This window comes from Panicum virgatum, chromosome 1K (assembly GCF_016808335.1).
Source record: "Panicum virgatum strain AP13 chromosome 1K, P.virgatum_v5, whole genome shotgun sequence".
In the NCBI taxonomy this organism is placed as follows: domain Eukaryota; kingdom Viridiplantae; phylum Streptophyta; class Magnoliopsida; order Poales; family Poaceae; genus Panicum; species Panicum virgatum.
Window position 1 is genome coordinate 15,226,816 of NC_053136.1, and position 13,861 is coordinate 15,240,676.

The window sequence follows — 13,861 nt, forward strand, 5'->3', positions numbered from 1 at the left end:
CACATGCTAGTTATGACTAAGGTTTATCTTTGCTACTCTCTACTTACCCCTAAAAGACTTGCAACCTATAGCCAATCCTAATCAAACTAACTAGGAAAGTAAAGACACGCAAGATAGAGCAAATGCGGAAATGTAATACGGTAAGTAAAGAGGTAAGGGAGAGAATATACAAACTCCCGTGAAGACACCAAGACACATGATTTAACGTGGTTCGGTTAGGACACCAAGTCCCTCCCTACGTCCATGGCCACTTGTCCAACACGAACAAATGTGATGCCAAGTCTCTTCGCTTGATCACCGTCTTGCGTTCGCCACCAAGGCTTCCGGCAAGCAAAGGCTAAGTGGCGCCAAGTCACCAAGACAAGGCCACCGCCACCGTCTCTCTCAAAGCGCCACCAACGGCACCGTCTTCACTATTGGAGCTTCTCACCAAGAGGGGTCTCCTTCCCCGCACAAAGTGTCGTTGCCTCCCCACACCAAGTCGAAGGGTCACACGACGAGTACACGATTGCTTGCCGCAGCAAGACTTTGCTCAAGGGAGCTCTCGCAAGAACTAATCCCTATACAAGTGCACAAAGCACTCTCTCAAAGCTTCTCACAAGTTAGATATGACACTAAGCTTTGCTAGGATGGTTGGAGATGTTAGTTTGCTTGGGCAAAACTTCCTTCAACTTTTCTGGTGTCCAACCATATGCAGCAACCGGCCTTGGGGGGTATATATAGCCCACACACCCCAAAAGAGCCGTTGGAAAAGTGGCTGACAAAAAGCGCTATCACCAGTTAAACCGATGATCCACTTTGTGTCATCACCGGTTTAACCGGTGAGCACCTTTTTCCAACTAGCCGTTATACTTTAACGGCTACCTTAATCAACCGACGTAATCAACCGGTGAATGTATCTTCATCGCCGGTTTTACCGGTGCATGTAACTATCCCAGAGTTCCCGAAAACCAACTCTCTGGACAACTACACCGACATAATTGACCGGTGTATCATCGGTACAACCGATGTATGCATTTCCCTTGGTCTTCTTCTGCCGTTGCACCAACATATTCAATATCTTCATTGTCGGTTCAACCGACGCAAAACCCTAGCCTCAGCTTCTGGGTTCATTGCACCAGTGAGTACAATTTGCTCATCATCGGTTTAACCGGTGATAGCAAAATGTCTCTGTCTTGTTTGTTTTTACTTGATTTCTTCACGGTCTCTTCAATTCTTTGTCCTTTGGACCGAAGAGGTTTCAGGGCGCTGCCCTGAGACCTGCGAGGGGCGGCTCCCCCTCGACCCCTGGACCTTCGGGCCTAGCTACGCCTATCTTCTCTTTGTCATCACTTCAACCTAAAAGCCTGAGAATGGTCATCTTAACAATCATATTAGTCCAAGTGTTGTGTTGTCTATATCAATCACCAAAACATTATAATGAAATGTGGCATGAGAGGTCATTTTCGCTACAGGGGTGAGGCTGGAGAACCACTTGTCATTCCCGGTCATATGGCGCGAACAACTAGAGTCCATGATCCACCTGTTCTCCAAGCCTCCGGCCTGCACATCAGTAGCGAGACAAAGGGTGAGCAAATGTCTCAACACTGGGGTTAGCAAAGTGTGAAGCAAACTAGTGTCGAGTCATTTGCTCTACAGAAGGGTTAGCAAAATCAGGCAAAGCATATCCCCCGTCCCGTCTACTGCGAGGCTGACGACCACCACGCGAGGAAAGCGTGGTGTCTCGTAACCTCCTCCAAAGCCTCGGTCCCGTGGTCCATAGCCGTACTGAGGACGACCAGGAGCACGAACGGCAAAGCGACCACCCGCTGGAGCACGGTAATCACCACCGTCTCCCTGTCCTCCACCTACACGGCGCGCCCTAGCATCTTGCCTACCACCACGCCGAGGAGGACCATGCACTCGAGCAGAGTATATGTCCGAGTTATGTCTCTCCTGCTCACGCCTCATAGCCTGCTTCCTCCTGAAGCAAAAGTCGTCCAAGTGACCGTCTCTGTGACAGTACTCGCAGTGGTACCACACCTCTCTCTTGGGAGGTGGAGGCCCCGCCTTTGGATGGGAAGGAGCAGCCCCATTCTTCTGGGCAACTTGGGCTGTGGCAGCAGGGAGCATATCGAGGGGATTCCTCAGCTCATTGGGCTTTGGAACCCAAACCTGCTTCTGTGGAGGTGCTTTTTGTGGTTCTTTCAGCACACCATCCACGGGGTCAACAAGTGAAGGCTGTGTGCTTGTACTAGCAGTGTTTAGAGCACTTGGAACTCCAACAGCCTTGCCGATATTACCATACAGCATGTCAAAGTTTGACTTCGTGTAGGTGTAACCGACCCCAAACCCATCATCACGCTTAAACTGCTTGATCATCATGCCCAACTGCGGCTCACTACTAGAAACCCAACTAAGAAATGCCCTAAGATATGTGTTCTCATTCTCCAAGTTGGCTTTCTCTACCGCAAGATTATCCAAATCAGAAATCAGACCAGGGCAAACATGGCAATCAATAGGTGAGCTAGACTCCCCGACCTTAGTCTTCCCTAAAGACTTAATCAAGACGTTCTTCTCATCTAGCTCCGACCTAAGCGTGGGACAAAGCTTACAAGCACCAAGCAGAACAGGCCTAGACCTAAGCTCCTCTAGCTCACACACAACAGTAGCAAACTTAGACTGCAAAGAAGCTAGATTGGACTTAAAGATGGAGCACTCATCACATTCAAGCACATCGCTAACGATAGGAGCGTCTTTGGCCAGTTCAAGCTCATGCTTGGCCCTAGCTAGCTCGTGAGACACGTCAGCCAGCGAGATCTTGGCAACATCCAAGTTCGCTACGTTCTCATCATGCTTGGCACGGAGAGCAACAAGATCATTCATGTGAGATATGCAGCCAGCGCACTCATCCTCACCAGATTTCTCTCTAGCACAAGCCAGCTCAGCCCTAAGCCGCTTACGCTCTCTAGCTGCTTCCTTAAGCAGCTTTTTCTGATTGTCGAGAGCGGCGTACAACTCCCTAACCTCAATATCAAGCAGGTCGATAGTGGAGTTTACCTCTGAATCACTCTCGGATCCAAGAGAAGAGTCATCATGCGTCGGTGTAGCATGTCCACCTGGAGACGCACGAGCACCATTGGCCTCACCCGCCATGGTGTAGAAACTCTTGCGCTGACCGGCCGCCAAGCAAAGGCCGATGAAGCCGGTGGCTTCCTTGTCATCGTCGTCGGAGGTCGATGAAGAAGAGCGGTCGGTGTCGTAGCTCTTGTCAAGCTCGCTGAGCTGCGCCAAGAAAGCCTTCTCCCGCTTCTTGGCCTTGTACTGCAAACGCTTCTTGATCGACTCCTTGTCGAAGCGCCCTCCCTTGTCCCGGTCACGGCTGTGATGCTTGTGGCGCCGACGCTCCTTTTTGGAGCCTCCCTCATCGCGGTCGCTGTGGCGGTAGTAGTCGAAGTTGTTGTTCTGCCCACCACCGGACTTCTTGGGGCAGTCGGCGACGAAGTGATTCGGATCGCCGCAGTGGTAGCACCCGGGGTTCTTTCGCCTCTGCCTGTTGTGGTAGATACGCTGGAACTTGCTGATGAGGAGGCACAAGTCGTCGTCGCCCAGCATCTCCAACAGCTCATCTGTAACAGAAGGCAAAGAGGCAAGAGAAAAGCCAAGAGCAAAGTTAGCATTAGAGCTCGATCCACCTGGGCCAGTCACAAGAGCGATGCTCTTGGAAGGAGGGGCACCATTGAGCTTGGCTCGTGTCTGGTTATCCACCTCAGTGAATTTGAGCTTGCTGAAGAGCTCATTCACGGTCAGAGTCTCATAGCCTGCAGACTCGATGATCGTGTTCACCTTGAGATCCCACACAGAGCGGTCAAGTGCGTAGAGCAACTTGAGAGCCTTCTCATGTTCTGTGTAGTCAAGGGCATCAGCAAATCTGTTAGCACTGACTTTGTTCACAATCGATTGAAACCGACTGAACAAGTCGCCAATGCTCTCACCCAGCCCCTGTGTGAAGTTCTCATATTCACGCCGGTGAGTCTCGAAAAGTCTAGCCTTAACTTGAGGTGTGCCCTCATGGTAGTTCTCAAGACACGTCCAAACCTTGTGGGCTTCCTAAAAACCCTGGACGCGTGAGAACTCCGCTCGAGAAACGCCAGCGAACAAGGCATTGATAGACTTGGCGTTAGCCTCGTGCTCGGTCACTTGAAGAGGAGTGACCCGAACGGCAAGCACCTCGTAAGCCTGGTTCTTAGTTATATCCCAAACCTCGGCTCCCAACCTCTGCAAGAAAGCCCGCATGCGAACCTTCCAGTAGGCATAGTCCTCGCCGGTAAACACAGGGATCTTACCAAGACTTGCCATGGTCGCCAAGTTGTTTTCGAACCGGTTAGGGTAATGAAAACCTTAACCAGGCTCTAATACCAATTGAGTGACCGAAAAGGCGATCAGAGTGGGGGTGAATGGAAGCCAATACAAAACTTTCGTCAAAGCAGAAGTACGGTCTATATCCCAAGTGCGCACCACAAACCCTCTACCTCTAGAACAAGCTAGACTAGCTATGGAACAGCTAGCAACTAGCCAAAGCCCTAGGAACAGCACAAGAAAAACTGCAAAAGCATACGGCGACAAAACAGCGAAAACAGCACGGTATATTGAACACCGATTAAACCGGCGTGATCACAAGATCACACGTCGGTTTAATTGGTGCAGCAGAGTCGGCACCTGAAAAAGACAACACCGGTTAAACTGGCGAATAGAACTCCAACGTCGGTGCAGTTGTCCAGAGGCACCACAAAATGGACGTTGTGAACGCCGGTTAAACCGATGAAATCGAATCACCAACGTCGGTGCAGTTGTCCAGAGACGCAACAAAACGTATCACACCGAACGCCGGATAAACTGACGCTAAGAGGCCTCTGGTAAAGCTTCACCGGTTGATCCGATGCACTAGAGAGAGAATGCACCGGTGCAACCAAGCGAAAACCCCCAAAACCCTAAGAACACACCGGTTGATCCATTGAAGAGCGTCGGTTCAACTGGTGATAAGGAAAATTCTTCCCGAGCGCAGAACTGCTTTTTCAGCCCGCAACCTTTGGAAAACTTGATGATTGGAGGATCAAATCAAGTCCAAAGGAGCTCAAATTTTTTGGAGATGAAGATGATGACTTCGAGGACACATTCCCAAAAGATTTCAACGAAATTCCTCACGAATAAAGAGGAATCGAAGTAAATCGAAGCAAGAGCGGGGTTTTGTGAAAAGCTCAAGAACGTCAAATTAAACGAGATCGTGAATCCCACGGGTTTTGCACTAGGCAAGAGAGTATGGATTCACTACAAGGTGCTCAAAGAATCACTACAAACTTGTGCTCGAGAACAATCAAAGCGGAAACGAAAATCAACACAAAGACAAACACACAAAGTATGGAATTGATTCGAAATCAAAAACCTGGAGGGCACGAGGAGGATAGGGCCTCCTTTCCCAATCAATCCTAGTACAAAGTCTCAAGAACCATAGCCCTAAAATCTACTCCTATGAAGGGGAGGAGAAGAACAGGGAGGAGGAAGAGGAGACGCCAGGGGGAGGGGCGGCTTGTCTGGGTGCCAGGCAGAGAGAGAGAGGGAGTGAGGGGGTATTTATGGTGCCCACGCAGAGGTCCAAAATACCCTTAGAATTAAACTAGAGACTAAAACGCCCGTAGGGGCTAAACCGGAAATATCTACATGATCTCATCCGACGGCCGAGGTTCTTTCTTCAAATCGAAGTCTTCTCCGCGATGCCGCCACGTAGATGAAGATCCGGTCCGCGGTTTTGAAGGGTCCGCGAAACCCGGGTAGGTGGCCGGTTTTGAGAAAACCGTAAAAACTCCACGCGCGGGGAGATTCCCGCCTCCACGCCGTGGCCCTGGACGCCGTTCCCGCCTCGGCCTCTTGACGGCCCTAGACGCCGCCCGACGCCTGTCACCTCCTCGCCCGCAGCGAGGCCCTAGACGTCGTCGACGCCCGTTCCTCCGCCAGTCCCGAGACCGACGCCTGTGCCTCCACGATTTGGCGTCTTTAACTGCCGTCCGCCAGCTTGGTTTTGTGGCGCAAACCAAGAAACCCGCCTTCCATCGGCGCTTGAGCCCTCGATCCAGGAGTGGACGCCACAGCTGCCGCCCGGCCCGAGCTTCGGTCCCGGCTGCCCTTCATCGCCGTCCACCGCACGGTCCATCGGCCACAGCACCTCCACGGCAGTTCTCCGTCGACACTCGACGCCCGTGTACCTGCAACCAAAGACCAAGCACACGATCACACCGCACGGTTGATAATTCACTCATCACAACCTGGAGTGAGTACTCCACATTCCTCAGTCTATATTTACTACATAACAAAAACTGATTCAATTAATTTATAATCCTTGGCAATGGTTAACTTATCATATTATGTATTTATGGCTAGACATTGTGCCAGTCATCATCATCAATGTCTACGCTCTTGTATTCCAGAGCGCCGAAAAAGCTTTTTCCGCGACACAAGACCGCGAGACGCTAGACATGGGCTGCAAGCAATTCAGTGACTCTGCCAGCTCTACCACTGATGATGGGCTGCAAGCAAGGCAGGGCCGGAGTGGATGGTGTGCATGTGTTGGTGGGCTGGCTGGACCAAACAGCGTCTCCATCACCCAAACAACGCATCACTACGAATTTGCGCGTCGATACACACGAGTCTAGCATTCACAAATCACAACATCGACATTGCCTTCGAGATCAATTTTTTTTTATATGTCATGCATCGATGCCACACGCCACTGACGTCAGAACACACTACGCATGCCGCATCATAGCCAAGATGGCTTTTTTTTATTTCTCCTATCGATGATCTGAGTTGCATTGTCCAGTCCCGTTAATCAATCAGGCGGCGGTGATGGCGATCTTCATGCCGTTGGCGCAGTGCCCCGGCAGGCTGCAGACGAAGAAGCTCTTGCCGGCGCGGACCACGACGCGGTCGTTGCCGGAGTTGCGCGCCGCGTCGCCGCCGACGGGCACCGTGCACGCGTTGTACGCGGCCTCGTCCACCTCCACCACGTCGTGCGCCGTCTGGTCGTACTTGAACACTGCATCATCAGTCAAAAAATAAAAATAAAAATAAAAAAACGCAGCACGCACCAGATCAGATCGATGGAATTAGCTCAGCGTTCAGCTCGATCGACATAAGCATCATTTCTCAGCAGCTCACCCAGTACATCGCCGGCGTGGATGACCTTGCCATTCTCCCAGCCGGCGACGCCGAAGCTCCAGCCATTGTTGTCGCCGACGACCCACTCCTGGCCGCCGCCGAGGACGACCGCCGGCGCCGTGCTGACGACGCCGAGAAGCAGCACAAGCATGACGCTGCTGCCACTGACGCTTCCCCGTGCCATTGATGCCTCTATTGTTTAATTTGTCACAACGAGAGATTGTAGTGCTAGTACTAAGGATCACGAGAATCTTTCAAGGGTGACGACTGATGAGGCTCTTCTTGTTGAGATGGCCTGTGTTGGGTGAGGGAGTGAGGCTTCTTCGCTTTTTTATAGCCGCATCCAGTGGCCGGCACTGCGGATATATAATCGACTTATTGATTAAATCCTTCCTAATTCGCTACACAAATACAAGCCTTGGTTTACTAGAATTTATGGCTAGATTTAGAAGCCTTTCTTTGGATATTGTTTTTTTTAAGGATTCTTTGGATATTGTTAATGGTATGGAGAGCTTATATGGATGGACTCGCATTAATGAAGATCATAGTTTTGGGTTTGCATCCTGGATATACGGCTTTCTGTTCCGTTTTATAATCCTGGATATTGTTAATAATCCTTTATAGATTTTGCTTAAACAAATGAACGTTTCGCTTAGGGAGTTATTGCTAGTGTATGATGTATTCTGTGCTCCCTATACTTTTCAAGGCATGTGTAGTTGGCAAAATTATACTTCGTTTATGCAAAATTATACTCACAAGTATGCATTTTGTTTTGTATTGGATATAATTAATCGTTTTATTTTACAAAATTATGCAGTGTAATTGTTGAAGGTTCATCTTGATGGAACGAAATCATGCTTATTATAGTTTGAAACGGAGGGATTATTATCCTTTTACCGATCATCTTATCAATGTTCTTCCATGGACTATAATTTTTTCCTTAAGATTTCTGCTAGTTCTATGAGGTTATATTAATACCAACCAAATTATTATTGTTTTTGCATGAATTAAAAACTTTCTTTGGGATTAATGAGTAGTGGTACCACTCCACATCAATAATAAACAGTTCGGCTGCTTTTGTTGTGGCTGCGCCGCAGGTACCGCTGCAGCAGGAGCCGCAGCCAGCATTCGGGGTGTAGGAGTATAAGGGTGTGTTTGGTAGAGCTATGGCTTTTAGAAAAAGCTATTGTGAGTTATAGAAAAACTACTGTGAGTAGTGGGCTGTGAGAACGTCGAAAACCGTTTGGTTGGGTAGTTGTGGCTTTCTTAGAAGACTCACGTGTCATCCAAATCCCTCCTCCACTAACTCTTTCCCTCTCTCAATGGCGAGCGGGCCCCACTTGTCATGTGCTTCTTCTTCTTCCTCCCACGCGGTTCTCTCCCTCTCTCTCCCTACCTCACCTACGCTGGTAGTGGCCGGCACGCGCCGGCGGCCTGCGGCGGAGGAGCCACTGGCTGCCCGAACGCACCGGAGCCCGCGGCGGAGCAGATCTTGCCAAGCCTCGTTCTCCCCGACGTGAAGCTCGCCCGGAGCCGCTCCCTCGCCTCTCCCACAATGGATGACTCCATGAAACAAGGGGAGGATGGAGGCTGGGAGGAGGAGGACGCATGGGTGGGAGGGAAGCAGCCACGCCCGGCGCCTGTGTGATCGACTATGCTCGCCGGAGAAGCAAGTGACGGAGAAGGAAAAAATAGAAAGAACGAAACGTTATGCTCCATATGTAACCGATGGTAGGTGGGTAATTTTCGCGAACATATGGATCTCACACAACACCCCCTCTCCTACTGTGAAAACTGAACTATAGAAAAGCTGTTTTCCTAAAAGCAGTTCGACCACAACACCCTTATTTGATTGACTTTTGGGCTTTGGCTGGCATGGTGACCTTTACGTGCATCTTCAAGTCTCTTTAATTTAAAATACTATTAATTTAAATATTATACTATTTCTTAAAAATGGAAACTTAATTTAAAGTATTAGTATAAATATTTAAACTAAATAGTGTTGCAGGTACACTAAAAGATCACCAATTTATACCGCGCCATATATTGGTGGCTGCAGGCAGCCGGAATCAGCCCAGCCGGCTGAACGTAGCCCAGCCGATGCAGAGTTTATCATATTTTTGTGGCCCTGCTGCCAAAAATGTCCACTCCAGTGTGAAATGTTGTTTCTAGACATCGAAGCGCTCTCAAGATTCAGTTGCAAGTGAAGTGCCAGTCGTCCTGTCCCGGCCATCCATCCAAATTAAACATACGAAAAACAGGGGGGGAACATTCATGAATGAACTGTTGAAGTTCTCTTCACGTCTGGTGAAGCGAGAAGAAGAAATTAAACAGCGGCTACTTCACTAAAACTCTGGTAAATCTATCGGAATTTGTCAGATGCATCCACATGCCGGTTTTTATTTGCATATATATATATAAACACGTACGTATCCACAGCAGTAGTAAAGCCTGGAGTTCAACCATCCGTGACGATCCATCACAATTTGGAAGTACCAGTACAGTTCGATGTCGTAAATCTAGAAAATTTACATGGCGAAATCCAGAAAATCATCATCCTGCCGGCATCTTCTCGTCCTGCTTTTATTCCCGTCGACACTCACCCATGGCGCCTGATGCCATTGCCCATCGATCGATCTGCCGTTCGTTCGCTCCTAGCTGGCGCTGCTGACGAGCGCGTCCTTGTAGGACCCGTGCGGCGGCGGCGGCGGCGGCACGGCCACGGCGCCCGGGACGTCGCGGGCCCCCCGCCGCCCGCCGCCGGGCTCGAGGATGAGCGGCACCTTGCCCTCCCTCTCCATGGCGAGCCGCTCCTGCGCGCCGCCGCGCAGCTTCTCCATGCCGCGCCCGCCCATCTGCTGCGTCTTGAACACCTTGAGCAGGTTCAGAACGCCGCCGGCCAGGAACAGCAGGCTCCCGGCCAGGCAGAACCACGCCCAGCTCCGCCCCTGCATCCAGACCATGAGACCAGAGCACTTGAATTATGTATGATACTAGCGAAAGACACACTACTGCTGAAGCTGAATTATGTATGCAATCAATGTTACCAGTAGCGAGAAGGCGGCGGCGCGGCTGCGGCGGTCGTGGCGGTTGACGACGCCGGCGACGAGGAAGAGGGTGCTCCCCAGCAGGAGCGGGACCTGGACGGCCTTCTGCAGGAGCTGGACGTGGCCGCTGGCGCGCTCGTACACCTGGCAGATGTTGTGCACGGAGCCCAGGCACCAGAGCGCCGGCCCGGCGATCAGCAGGTTCAGGCCGTGCCGAGCCAGCCCGTGGCGGTACCCTCTCTCCATCTGCACGATGGCAAGCGAATTAATAAATCTTTCGTAACAAGACCTTGGATTGAGAGGATCCGATCCGAAATCATGCATATCGATGAACTAACCTGGATCTCGAAGAAGACGACGGCGAGGAGCATGAGCAGGGTGCCGGCGATCTGCACGGCGGGGACGGCGAGCTCGACGAGCGCGAGCTGCGCGTCGAGGGCGGCCGCCGCCCCGAGGCGGTAGTCGACGCCAGCGGCGTGCGCCAGGAGGTCGTGCGCGTTGACGGCCAGCACAGCGGCGAGCCCGATCGCGATCGCCACGAGGCCCGCCCGGCCGATCCACGGCGCGAGGAGGAGGAGCTGCGCCAGGAACCCGGCCACCAGGAGGACCGCCGCGAACACGTACACGCCGGCGTTGATGTACTCCCACCGGTTGCGCGACGCCGCGCTGCCGGACCCCGCGCCGAGGCTGTACGCGCGGCACTCGCGCGCCGTCGCCAGCTTCACCATGGCTGCATGCGTGCTAGTTCCCAGTCAGGTAGCTGCAATGGAGTGGAGGTGAGAGTCCCTGGGGGACGGCGAGGGAGGATACAATACAAGGAGAACGAAGACGGCCTTGGTCGCGGGGTCGCCGTGCTAAGCTGGCTCGAGGGGGCGGCCATGGCGGATACGTGGCAGCATGCATGCAGCGCCAGGTGAAGGGACACGCATGGCTGTTCTTGCTGAGTAAAATATGGGAGTTGGACTAGAGTCTTCCAGATAGGGGTACAGCAGGACGACACGACGACTTGGCTGCTGGCCTGCTAGCTGCAGCTTTTTCAACGCCTAACTTGTGTGCTGTACTATTAAGGCTGTGTTTGGATAGCTTTGAAAAAAAATTCATAAAAATTTTTCGATACTTTGACCACTAATTAGAGATATTAGATAAAGTTAATTATGAAATCATCTCCACAACTATGGTACTATAGCAGTTGCTATAGCTAATGAGACTAATTAGTGTATGATTAGCTATAAGTGCTACAGTAATCCACATGTGCTAATGATGCGGTCAAAGACCTCAAAAGATTCGTCTCGCAGTTTCCAAGCGAGTTCTGAAATTAGTTTTTTAATTAGTGCCCGAAAATCTCTTCCGACATTTGGTCAAACATTTGATGTGACCTTTGTACCAAAAATTCTCATCAACTAAACACCCCCTAAGGCCGTGTTTGGATAGCTTTGAAAAAAATTTCATAAAATTTTTTCGATGCTTTGACCACTAATTAGAGATATTAGATAAAGTCTAATTACGAAACCATCTCCACAACTATGGTACTGTAGCAGTTGTTATAGATAATGAGGCCTTTTGACCGTACGATCAGGGGATGATTAGGCGTGGTTACTGCAGCATCACTGTAGCCAATCATAATGGAACTTAGCTCATTAGATTCGTCTCGAAAAGTTACACTCATCCGTGAAAAGATTTCGCAAACAAACTTCGTTTAGTACTCCATGCATACATTCGTCTTTTTGTGAAAAAAAATTTATGGTGTAAACCAAACACGGCCTAAAAAGAAAAAGTTTTGAACTGGAATCCAACCTTGAATGGAAGATTCTTATAAAAAACCTTGAATGGAAAATAACATTTTGATTAACTAGAGAAAACTTTTATATAATAAAAAATAATCAGAATATGTTACAGGCATTTCATTGAAACAAGGAATGAAATGTAAAATATTTCCTGACTTCAATAACATCTCAAGTTTTTTTTAAAAGGGATCTTGATTTATTATCAACCAAAGAGGATATTTGTATTTGCTAGAAACTATATTTGAAGTACAAGGGCTAGCCTACAAATAAACACTTGTTGGTCTTCTTTCTGGAGCATCTTGTTCTTCGAGTCAGCACCTTATCCTCGCACACCACCTCCCAAGCCGCGGGCGCGAAAGGGTCGCACTGGAGCCCCGCGCGGGCTGCCACCGGTGTGGGGCTCCAGCGCGACTCTCTCGTACCCGCGGCTTCTCCACCTGCCCCTCCCGCCACCGCCGCCACCGCTATAGCCGTCATCGCCTCCGATCCGGCTTGGCCCAACCAGCCTCCTCCGCCGCCCGTGTTGCCGGCCTCACTGCCCTGTGCCCGCCACCTTCCTTTGGACTGACCTACCACCCCGGGCTTCCTCTAAGATCGGCAATGGAGAAGCTCACCACAGCCCTAACCCCAACCCCCAACTCTAAACCATAAATCTCACCGGAGATGGAGAACAAGGCAAGGCAAGAGGAGGAGAAATGAAATTAGGGTGTGGGAGCTCTCCAAAATGCCAGAGTATGGTATAGCTTTTTCAAAAAAAAAAAAATCTAAACCAACCATGAGCAAACATGTTTTTATTTCTTCTCTAGGAAAAAAAATCTTTATTTCTGAGTTACACACATCATCATGTCAATACGCACCATCAGTAAATGGGCTGGCTAACTGATTTAATCTCACTCACAATCTACCTCACAGAGACAACATGTCGGAGTCTCGCAAGCGCCGCCCACATGGGTGACCTTCGGATTCCTAAAGTACTTGTCATGGCAGAGCCCCCAGCACTTCGTGTCATCGCAGGTGCCCTTGCTGGCGATGAAGTTTCTGCCACAGTATGGTGTAGCGCTTGCATCCATTGGGTACTCAGCCTCTGCCGCATCTGCACAGAGTGATAGAAAAAATTGCTGAGGTCAGTATGCAGAAGTGATCGAGCGCATACAAATTGTGAGCAATGCTGCGCCAAGAAATTGACGAACGAACTTGAGCAGAGTGTGAGGAGGAGAATGCAGAGAGCAAAAGATGCCGCTCTGCTGGTTGCCATAGTGTTGCTTCCTGAGATTTATTCCCTAGTGCTAGCTTGTGGTTTATTTGGTGCGAGTTTGGTCGGACATGGGGTTATTTTGGGGGTATAAATAGGATCTAGTTGGAGGGTCTGGAATTAATGGATTTGCATGCCTAATCTGGAGCTCACAATTAAGAATTCCTTAAAATTTGTGGGGTATGTATCAAAGGAGAAGTAGTGACGGCTTATCTCAAGATATTACCCCGATCTCGTGTGCTTAGATTGGTAGTAGTTTATTAGAATTCACTAAAATTTACGTTGTATTAGGGGTTATTATTTGTAAAGGAAAATAAAGTAACGCTCCCTACTCTTAAGAAACTAATTAGCTCATGCATATCTCCTGTAGTTGGTAGCTTATTAAGACTAACTCTGTCTAGACTGATGTATATTTGCATTCTTGTTTATGTCGTCTCGAACATAGACCAAGGGCGCTTCCAAATGACTGTACTACCATGTGGAGTAACTATTAACTTGAAAATGTCTACATTCAATACATGCTTGACGATCATCCTTATTTTGCGCTTGAGTATAAAATCAATAGTTGGATTAAACCACTCAAAATT

General features: G+C 49.8%; 2 protein-coding genes and 1 long non-coding RNA gene across 3 annotated transcripts; 1 reads left to right on the forward strand and 2 right to left on the reverse strand.

The window, feature by feature from the left end:
• Positions 1-6,719: 6,719 nt before the first annotated feature.
• On the reverse strand, positions 6,720-7,476 carry LOC120651533 (basic blue protein-like). The gene is made up of 2 exons (XM_039929037.1): positions 7,192-7,476; positions 6,720-7,069 (listed from the first exon to the last, which is right to left on the reverse strand). Exons 1-2 carry the CDS (start codon positions 7,373-7,375, stop codon positions 6,867-6,869), a joined length of 387 nt encoding a protein of 128 aa, XP_039784971.1. The 5' UTR covers positions 7,376-7,476; the 3' UTR covers positions 6,720-6,866.
• Positions 7,477-9,594: 2,118 nt separating this feature from the next.
• On the reverse strand, positions 9,595-11,013 carry LOC120651537. Its single transcript, XM_039929052.1, has 3 exons — positions 10,577-11,013; positions 10,239-10,484; positions 9,595-10,139 (listed from the first exon to the last, which is right to left on the reverse strand). Exons 1-3 carry the CDS (start codon positions 10,964-10,966, stop codon positions 9,846-9,848), a joined length of 930 nt encoding a protein of 309 aa, XP_039784986.1. The 5' UTR covers positions 10,967-11,013; the 3' UTR covers positions 9,595-9,845.
• A 1,328-nt stretch (positions 11,014-12,341) lies between these two features.
• Positions 12,342-13,697, forward strand: LOC120651543. Its single transcript, XR_005666223.1, has 2 exons — positions 12,342-12,759; positions 12,935-13,697. It is a non-coding gene; the product is annotated as an uncharacterized LOC120651543 (long non-coding RNA).
• The last annotated feature ends 164 nt before the right edge of the window (positions 13,698-13,861 follow it).

Excerpts from the sequence above, each read along its gene's own strand:
- LOC120651533 (XM_039929037.1), bottom strand. The coding sequence starts at position 7,375 with ATGGCACGGGGAAGCGTCAGTGGCAGCAGCGTCATGCTTGTGCTGCTT. Across the intron at positions 7,070-7,191 it reads CCACGCCGGCGATGTACTGG|TGTTCAAGTACGACCAGACG; the intron begins GTGAGCTGCTGA and ends CTGATGATGCAG.
- LOC120651537 (XM_039929052.1), bottom strand. The coding sequence starts at position 10,966 with ATGGTGAAGCTGGCGACGGCGCGCGAGTGCCGCGCGTACAGCCTCGGC. Across the intron at positions 10,485-10,576 it reads TCGTCTTCTTCGAGATCCAG|ATGGAGAGAGGGTACCGCCA; the intron begins GTTAGTTCATCG and ends GCCATCGTGCAG. Across the intron at positions 10,140-10,238 it reads CCGCCGCCTTCTCGCTACTG|GGGCGGAGCTGGGCGTGGTT; the intron begins GTAACATTGATT and ends GTCTGGATGCAG.